A 10,000-nucleotide genomic window follows, 5' to 3' on the forward strand; every position below is an offset into this window, starting at 1 on the left:
GTCATGCATTTGTTTTGTTTTTTTTTTAATATTTTTAATTCTATGCACAAACAGAATTAAAAAAAGAAAAGAAAGGTGGAAGACGTTTCCTTACATCGTCGTGTGCCACCATCTTGAAGCACTTTTCTCTTATTTTTAGAGTGTTTCTTATTTCTTTACTGCCCACAAGGGACCACACACAGAGGGTACAAACACGTACAGACAAACGAGTTAAGTCGATTATATCGACCCCAGTGCGCAACTGGTACTTAATTTATCGACCCCGAAAGGATGAAAGGCAAAGTCGACCTCGTCGAAATTTGAACTCAGAACGTAACGGCAGACGAAATACTGCTAAGCATTTCGCCCGACGTGTTAACGTTTCTGCCAGCTCGCCTATTTTTAGAGTGTTTCTGTACAATTACAGTATCTCGAATTGAACTGAATTTAAATGCATTGATAAAATGTTTGGGTTTTTTTTTCTGTATATATTTCATATTTTTCTTATATTTTCCATTTTTCTATTGTTTAATTACAGTCTATAAACTGAAAGTCGAATTCAGATGCCGTGGAAACGAGAATACGCTGTTAAAATGTCCGAGAAGAATTCGTCGCAACCCTTTAATGAAATTGTCTTGTGGAGCGCGCCACGTTTCAGCTGGTGTGGTATGTAAAAAACCACGAGTGGTGAGAACTACGACCAAAGCCACAACAACAACTCCGATACCAACAACGACCCCACCTAGAATAACTGTGTGGACAACAAAATCAAGCACTATCGATAGCTACAAAAGTCGTTTCAATTCGAATAAAAACGTTACTACTATCTTGCACGCACTTGCTGCCAATAGGAGCGAGCCAGAAATTCGCCTGAAAGAAGAAAATAATCTGAAAGATGATCGCAACGTGTTAAAAGATGAACGCAAACACATCGCTGGTAATACAGGAAGCTCAACATCAGAGAACAGTGAATTTACGAAAAAGAAAAAAGGAGGAGAAGAGGAGGAAAAAGATGAAAAAAGTGAAGAAAATACTAAGGAAAATACAAGTGAAAACAGTGAAAAGGAGGTCACTGAAGAAACAGAAGAAACAAAAGTAGATCTACTGAAGAAAATTGCCAAAAATAAAGTAACAGAAGAAAAACCAGACGATATTAAAGAAAGTGCGGTTGACCAATCGAAGGATCACCAAGAGAAAGAGGTGAGTGTTGTAAGTTTAGTTTTCAATAAAATCAACATCAACAACAATTACACTAACTGCAATAATTACTTTTGACAAGATACAGTCTATAAGTGCCAGTGATATGCATGTCCTGTGTATAATACCACAGTTGTTGTTTGGTATTTGATTGAGCAGACCTACAATCAAAGACATTCCAACTGAGATCCTCCTGTCCTCTTTTCATTTATCTGTGACTTTCCCTTTTTTAAGACAGCTAGGTGTGGCTTGAAGAATATCTGGGTGACATATCTGGCAGGCCGAACGCCCGCAAAGAGGCCTCCTCGTTTGCTCATTACGTAATATAGAAGAAGCTGATGAAAATTATCATAAGTTGCTGAGAAGGTCGAATAAGACCGAAACATTTCTAAGATTGTCTCTCTACTTACCAAAGAGCAGATCAAATTAATATCAGTCCTCAAGTTAATCTACATGCGCAATGTAATTTGAATTAATTAAACTGCGTGTGAAATACTAATTTTAATTGATTTAAATTTCAGTGTTATCGTTTTTCGCCTTAACCGGATTTGATTAACATGACTCAGTGAACCAATGGTTCCTCGCAGCAAAAGTAATTTCAAAGAATTTGAAACATTTAGTTTGCGACATCGTTTAAGCATTTACTGAAATTATAACACACTAATTTGGTTTCATATTTAGTAAAAAAAATAAATAAATGATTGTTTCTACTTAACAGTTGCAATAATTCCCCTTTATTTTTATTACTTAAGAAAATCATTTCAGTTTTCTCATACCGTTAATATCTTTCAGAAAGACAGGAACGCTATATTATCTGGCTTCTCTTTCTCTATGAATATCTATGGCTTTCTGGAGAGCAGAGACTAGATAGTGTATACCCCGTCTGTAGTAGTAGTAGTAGTAGTAGTAGTAGTAGTAGTAGTAGTAGTAGTAGTAGTAGTAGTAGTAGTAGTAGTAGTGTATGCCCCCATCTGTAATAACTCTAATAAAAGCAGAAAGAGGAAACGTCCATTTTGTAGGTTAAAGATTGTTGTAACTTCAAATCAATCAGATGAATGGCCTCCGAATGCGATCTAGGATATCTGTATGTGTGACAACATTATCCTCCTAGATGTAGAAGCAGTGCTCTACTGACGAAAACGTATTAAATCACCTTAAAATATTACCTACATATGAATGGTTTCATCTCGTTTGCATCTTAGAATAACCAGTTTTTCACGGTCTAGAAACCTTGAAATTTCTATTAAATCAGCTTGGATTTGATTTGACACGTTCACCCATGCGTTGCTTGGGAATCCCGTGGAAATTTGACTCTAAATCCGTAATATAAGATTTCAGCTTCCTTGTTCAACAGATTTCCGTTGTTCTAAACGAGGGAAATACGTCCGTTTATAGAAATCTGGTTCTAATTTCGGTAACCTATTCTGCGGGAAAAGATAGAAGATACAAATATAGAAACAATTTTACTGAAATAGAAACATAGCTGAACATTTATTGTATTTTAGAATATCAGAAAATAAATTCATCTGCAAATACTATTAAAGCAATGTCGGTCACTGTATAGGATTCTTGTGAAGAAAAACCTTAGAGAAAAATGTTGAAAGTATTATTTTTCAGAGGTATGTTTTTCATTTGTTTATTTTTCATTCATTTTTTCATGGTTTTTTTTTACCTTAATAGTGCTTGCGAACTTTCTCGACTTTTCCTTGTCAAATTGTTTTGATTAAAAAGCTTAAGCGAAGAAACATTTATCAAAATGTTGTTCCTATCAGAGGCATAGTAAATCTCTTTAACATGAGAAACAGAAAATATGAATTTCCTTATATATATATATGCATGCGTATGTGCAGTCGAGTTTACAAAAACAAACAACACACTCATATAGACACGTGCATACACGCGCGCGTGTGTGTGAGAGAGAGTGAGTGTGTGCGTATGTATGCATGTGTTTGTGTATATATATATGTGTGTGTGTATACATATATACGTATATATATATATATATAAATTAAAAGGGTAAAGGTTTATGCTTGCTGATCCCTTAATTATATTTATATATATATATATATATATATATATATATATATATATATATATATATATATATATATATATATATATATATATATATATATATATATATATATATATATATATATATATATATATATATATATATATATATATATATATATATATATATACATATACGTGTGTGTGTGTGTGTGTGTGTGTGTGTGTGTGTGTGTGTGTGTGTTGTCAATTTGTATTTTTTATTCCATATCCCGTCACGGAAAAAAGTCTTCAGAGGTGCTCGAACTATTAAATGGCTATAGATTAAATTCTAGTCTTACATGCAATAAACTGAAGTTTAACTGCGATGGTCGAGATCTTATGAAATATTCTAGGGCTCAGTTCCTGAAGGGAAGGACATTGATTTTTATTCTGTTAGGGTTAATAACATAACAACTAAACATATGTAGAAGCGTTGATCTTAATTTTTGGCATAGCACCAGAGAAAAAAATCAATATTTATATAACAAATAGTAATCTGAATTTAGCACAACGAATATTTAGAACTATTTATAATAAACTTTCTACCATAGGAACAAGGCCTGAAACCTTGGGGCAAGGGGGCTACTTGAATACATCGACCCCAGTGTTCAACTGGTACTTATTTTTTCAACCCCGAAATGATGAAAGGCAAAGTCGTTCTCTGTGGAATTTGAACTCGAAACGTAAAGACGTGTGAACGAACTGTCTATAATAACGACTACAATTCTATGGCATGGTACTATCTAAAAAGACTACTAGACAGTATTAGGGAGCTATCTAAAGAAGTACAACTCCAATGTGAGGAAGTCTCAATAGAACTAGAAAGGGACGAGCGACTTTTGACAAACTATGAACCAATAAAGACTCCTTCCTCGCTCAGTTGGGTCAACAGATGATCCCCAGGGATTTTCTCAACAAGCTTTATGTACTTGTCATGATATTTTCGTAACAATTGTTGCCTTTCTTCGGGTATTTTTCAAGACACCATACTGACAGCTAGACACAAACAATTTTTCTAGATTTTCTTGAGCATCCAGAATGCAAAGAGGCAAAATGAGTATCGCAAAGCTTTTTGTCTGATTATTTAAGACTATGAAATAACCAAAACTTATTTAACTGGAAATCTGACTCTAATTTGGAAAGCTTCAGAGAAAAATATTAATGACTTTTTGAGAAGCACTATGTTCTTAGCAGAGAATTTTCGAGAGAAAATGCCATTCATTCAAGTATATTTTGTAAGGGATTATCTTACCTTAATCTTAGCTCAATACAGACAAGTTCACCGGACATTCCTGAGCATCCAAAACGTAAAGAGGTAGGACAAATATCTTCAAGCATTTTATCCAAAGCTTTAACAATGTAATCTAACAGCAGATTATTTTACTGTTTTCCTCTTGTCTTTGAAGTATACAGATACCACATTCCAGTCAATATGTCTGTTAGTTCCCTCGTAGTATCCGTTTTATTCTAATTAGGTTCTCCAAGGATAAAAATGTATTCTTCGAACACACGAATGCATATATGAATGTGTGGCGGTATATATCTGGTTATCTCTCTGTCTGTCTGCCTATATTTTCCATTTTCCATAATTGTAGAGGTAAAGATAAACAGGTGTATAAATGTAGACATGGAGAACCAACGGAAAAACCAATTAACAAATAAAAAATGACACCGGGAAAAGTTATGCTTACTCTCAACCAACAACTCCCTTCTAGAGTTCTGCACTACCAACACATCTTCGCTTACAGAAACACCATCTACGGTAGCCCTACAACCATTCAGTGGAATCCCGAATTAAGGGAATTTGTGTTACCCTAATACCTGATGACATGCGATGTAGAGCATTGTGTTATAGCTGATACATCATTTATAGACGTGCTGACCACTCCAAAAACGATGTCATAAGAATTTTTAATGTTCTCCCGCATGCTTCTCTCCAGGCTGGGCCCAAGTCATGTTCTATGAGAAGATGAAGAATATCCTCCTCCCACTCTTCACGTTCCATAAAGTTTAAAGTTCCGTGTGGCAGCAAACGAACTTGCCTATTGCAGAGTCAGATACGAGGAGACGGAACAGGAAAGCACTGTACTTAAAGACATTAGGTTGATGTTGCTCGTTAGAGGCTGCAAGTAGTGTTTTGTGAGTCGAGCATGTTCGGCGGAAAGAGAGTGTTGTATCGACGCCCCCAAGCGAAGAAGTATGCTCGACCAAGACATATAAATAGAGGTAGTCTGACCGTAGTAGGAGTGGACTGACAGTAGACTGACAGTGGAATAGCTGTTGAGTAGCAGACGAGTAGCGGTTGAGTAGAGATTATCCGAAGGTGCTAGATAGCAGTAGCTTGAGACATAACAGAGAGACTGGTTAAAAGACCAACGAACACTAAATCCAAACACTGTGTTAGTGGCAGGGTGAAAGGGAATGACAATGGTTGGGTCTACAGCAATTTATCTTTCTGCTGGCCGTAAATGGAGAATAGATTAAGGAGTTAAGCTGCCTAAGATGAAACTACACTGTAGAGTAATATTTCTTGTAGCCATAGCAACGATCAAACACAAAACTAGCACCTTAGTTGCTCTCTACCTGATCAAAGCAGAGAAAAGAGAAGACAGAAGATGACTTGTGAATGTGTAATGGACATATGTACATAAGTAGAGTTTTATATCTTATTTTATATCTATTTTATATCTTAATTCTATTTCATTATCATTTTCAATCGAAATGCGATTAACATATTTGCTATCATTATTGATAGCACGAGTGCACTTGTAAAAATATTTGGCAAAGAGGAAGACAGCGATAGAAATTAGTGTGGAGCAACTCTTTGCACTTTGAACCGCATTTTGACTGGATACCCTGCAAAGGATCACAGCCAACAACCAGCATCCAACACCATTCATGAGTATCAGGTTCCTAAGGGGAGGTGACAAGGCTCCTAAGACGACAGGAGGGGATCCGTTTTCTATTTTGCATCCTGCCTCAGATTGGGAGATGCAAATGGGCCTGAAGTGCAGATTCGTCTTCCCTGGGATGCTAACGGCAACATCACTTCAGCTAGACATGCATCTCGTCCCTAAAAGTGGTTCATCGTGGTTGAGCTTACAGTGCCCTGGAAGGACAGACTCAACATTTCTTGTCAGCTAAAGAAAATCAAATATCAGGACAAGACACTTGATGAACAGGACACTTGCTAATGGATGGTACTTGGCCTCACTTCCTACTGAAGTCAATTGCTGAGACTTTCCAGCCACCCAGGAAATAGGCATGTTAGCTGAAACCAGCTCAAGGTGGCTGCAGTTGACAAGGGATCTTACATAGAATCACTCCGCAGGCGAAGATTCATTAATTGCACCGCTGACCCACTCAGGGCACAAGCTAAGGGGTAAAATATATAACCTTGAGATATTGCTGAAGATACGGGTGGGTTTCCAATATTGCGATGGATTCAGAAGAGCTTGCAGTACTTCTGAATAGCCCCCGCAATTTCTGTGTGGGGCAATCCCCAATATTTATACGGAAGAGAAAACACGAAAAGAGAAAGGAATAGTGTAGGTGGTGGTACTTGAGCATTGCTTTAATTTTAATGTCTGAAACCAGTCTTCTACCATCTCCTCTCCACACACACAAACTTTAGCTGTATAAAAGATGTTTTGGTGAGATGTAAATGTAACTTATATTTATTTTATTTTATTTATTTAGTCTATTTTTAATTCTATTAAACGTTGTGTTTATATAAGTACAATAGGGCAGAGAGAAAAGGAGAAACACGTTGATAGAAGGATGGTTGAAATAGAGGAAGGAGGTTATATGTTAGTATTAACTAAAATTATACAATTCTAATAGAAACTCTTGAATTCATTCGGTTATTTAATGGAGGAGTATGGTGCGTATTAGCTGTTGATTAAATTATTCTTATGTCAAAGAAGTTGGTGCATTAAGACAGGAATTTAAAAGAAAACGGAGTTATGTTATGTTAAGTTCGATGGAGTTTTAAGAGATACTGAAACGTATGTTGATATTTAGATGCTATCTAATACAAGAAGTAAATATATTATCCATTTTTGCTTGTATGTTTGTATCTTGATGACTGAACATTATAAATAACATCTTAGTCATTTGTAAACTGGCTGTGTGGAAAGTAGCTTGCTTACGAACCACAGGGTTCTGCGTTCAGTCTCACTGCGTGGCACCGTGGGCAAGTGTCTTCTACTATAGCCTCGGGCCGACCAAAGCCTTGTGAGTGGATTTAGCAGATGGAATCTGAAAGAAGCCCGTCGTATATATGTATAAATGTGTGTATGTGTTTGTGTGTCTGTATTTGTCTCCCCAACATCGCTTGACAACTGATGCTGGTGTATTTACGTCCCCGTAACTTAGCGGTTCGGCAAAAAAGACCGATAGAATAAGTACTACGCTTACAAAGAATAAGTCCTGGGGTCTATTTGCTCGACAAAAGGCGGTGCTCCAGCATGGCCACAGCCAAATGACTGAAACAAGTAAAAGAGTAAAAGAGTAAACCTTACATTTTTATATTCTAAATTTGTATAGTTTGTGTAATTCACAGGTTCTTCTTTCAAAGATGATTCTTTTGGGACCTAAATTTGTAGCATTAATATTGGTTTCAAATTTTAGCACAAGGTCAATAATTTAGGTAGAGGGATTAAACCGACCTCAATGCACAATTGATACTTATTTTATCGACTCTGAAAGGCAAAGTCGACCTCGGTGGAATTTTAACTCAAAACGTAAAGACGGACGAAATGCCGCTAAGCATTTTGCTCGGCGAGCTAACGACTCATGCCAGTTCGTCGCCTTATTTGTAGTGTATTAATATTGGTTTCAAATCAATGTTGGTTTCAAATCAATGTTGGTTTCAAATCAATGTTGGTTTCAAAGTCAGCAATTTCCGGGGAGGGAGTAAGTCGATTACATCGACCCCAGTGTTCAACTGATACTCATTTTATCTAGCCCGAAAGGCTGAAAAGCAAAGTCGACCTCGGTAGAATTAAAACTCTGATCGTAAAGTAGGAAGAAATACCGCTAAGCATTTTGTCCGCCGCCTTATTTATTGCGTTGATATTGGTTCCAAATTTTGGCACAAGGCCAGTAAGTTCGGTGGGAGGAGTAAGTCGATTAAATCGACTCCAGTGTTCAACTGGTACTTATTTTAAAGACTTAGAGAGGATGAAAAGCAAAGTCGACCTCGGCGGCATTTGAACTCGGTACGTGCAGACGGACGAGATACCCCTAAGGATTTCGTCCAGTTTGTTAACGATTCTGCCAGCTCGCCGGATATAGGATGAATGATTTTGAAATATGTTAATTTCCCTCCCGGAACTAGGTGATTTGTTAGGTGGAAGTAATGAAGAAAGGCGATAATGCACTTTGGAGATCAGTATTAACATTCACACCTCTATAAATGCACATTATTGCCTCTATACTTATAAAGATATCCGCATTCGCACATCGCTCAATCATTCCCACATACCATACGCAATTTTTTACATGAAAGTAGCTAAAATGTTTGAAAATACGTACAAAATAGACAGACATAACTCATACTCATACGTACATACGAATACACGCATGGAATAACTTAACTTCTTGGATGTAACTCTACACTTTACCATAATTCATTGTACTATTCATTCGCAAATCTAATGAAACTCTAACATATACACAAAAACTGTCATAATATAATTATATAAGCACAACTGTCTGGAGATGTCGAGGTGCTGCTGCTAAGATTAGATTCACACCCCAATACATTACCCACATTCTATTTTAATTAATTTTCATAATAAATTTATTCCACTCTTTAAATTATCCCTATTATTGCTTCCCAACACAGAACATCACTAATTTCCACAGATTCTACGGATTTTAGTATATTCAACTGTACGTCTACGTGTGAGTGTGTCTATGTACACGGATCTCCGTCGGATTCGACAATGAGTATTCACTTTTTCTGAGCTAGCAGTTCATTGAATTAACATGTAAACGGTACTCTACAGGCACTTGTACCTTTAACGTAATTCTCAAGCAGAATCAGCAGAATGCAGTGTGACTAAGCTAAACCTTAAATTACAGATAACCCATCCACCGGGTTGCTACGCAGTTTACGTCTACCCAATTTCACTCATATGGTTTGGGTCGATCTTAAAGACACTTGCTCAAGATGCCACTCAATGGAACTGAACTTGGAGCCTCGTGATTGGGATGTGAAGTTCTTCGTCATTCGCCCACGCTGCGTTCACATCTATATACACGTGTATCGAACGTGTATGTCTACTTATGTGTATTATAAGCCCAACACGAATGCCAAAACACGTGTACATGTTTTAACAGCTATCTCCTTGCTACATTGTTATTATAACAGTCTTTATTTCTTCAACGAAATCCCATGAGGAAATACTTATATAACATTGATATAGTCCTGTGGGCTGGTTAGAATAATCAAAACGCTACTCTCAGACTAATTGTTATCGGGAACGTGAATAAGAATTGATCGAGTAAATTTCAAATCTGGGATCTTTTTTAAAACGGGGGCCACATTTTTTATTAACGAAACACTTTGAAACTTGGAACACTGGTAGAATGTGTCATATAAAATATCTTTTTCTCTTAGTCTTCTTAAAAAAAAAAAGAAATCCATAACTTATTCCATGTTAAAGTTGTCGTATTTCTGTAATTTCAACCAATCACTGACGTCCATTCAGCCGATATACATTAAGTGCCGACTACACAAACAAACGATTCTGAAACAATT

At 36.6% G+C, this 10,000-nt stretch overlaps 1 protein-coding gene across 1 annotated transcript in view; it reads left to right on the forward strand.

Moving 5' to 3' along the window:
• LOC106872973 (uncharacterized) overlaps positions 1 to 10,000 on the forward strand; it is a 108,267-nt gene that overhangs the window by 61,329 nt on the left and 36,938 nt on the right. The window contains exon 2 of the mRNA XM_014920159.3: positions 518 to 1,179. Coding sequence (XP_014775645.1) covers positions 518 to 1,179 — 662 coding nt within the window. The remainder of the gene's footprint in view (positions 1 to 517; positions 1,180 to 10,000) is intronic.

The sequence above is a fragment of the Octopus bimaculoides genome, chromosome 2, assembly GCF_046866305.1.
Source record: "Octopus bimaculoides isolate indiv1 chromosome 2, ASM4686630v1, whole genome shotgun sequence".
Taxonomy (NCBI): Eukaryota; Metazoa; Mollusca; class Cephalopoda; order Octopoda; family Octopodidae; genus Octopus; species Octopus bimaculoides.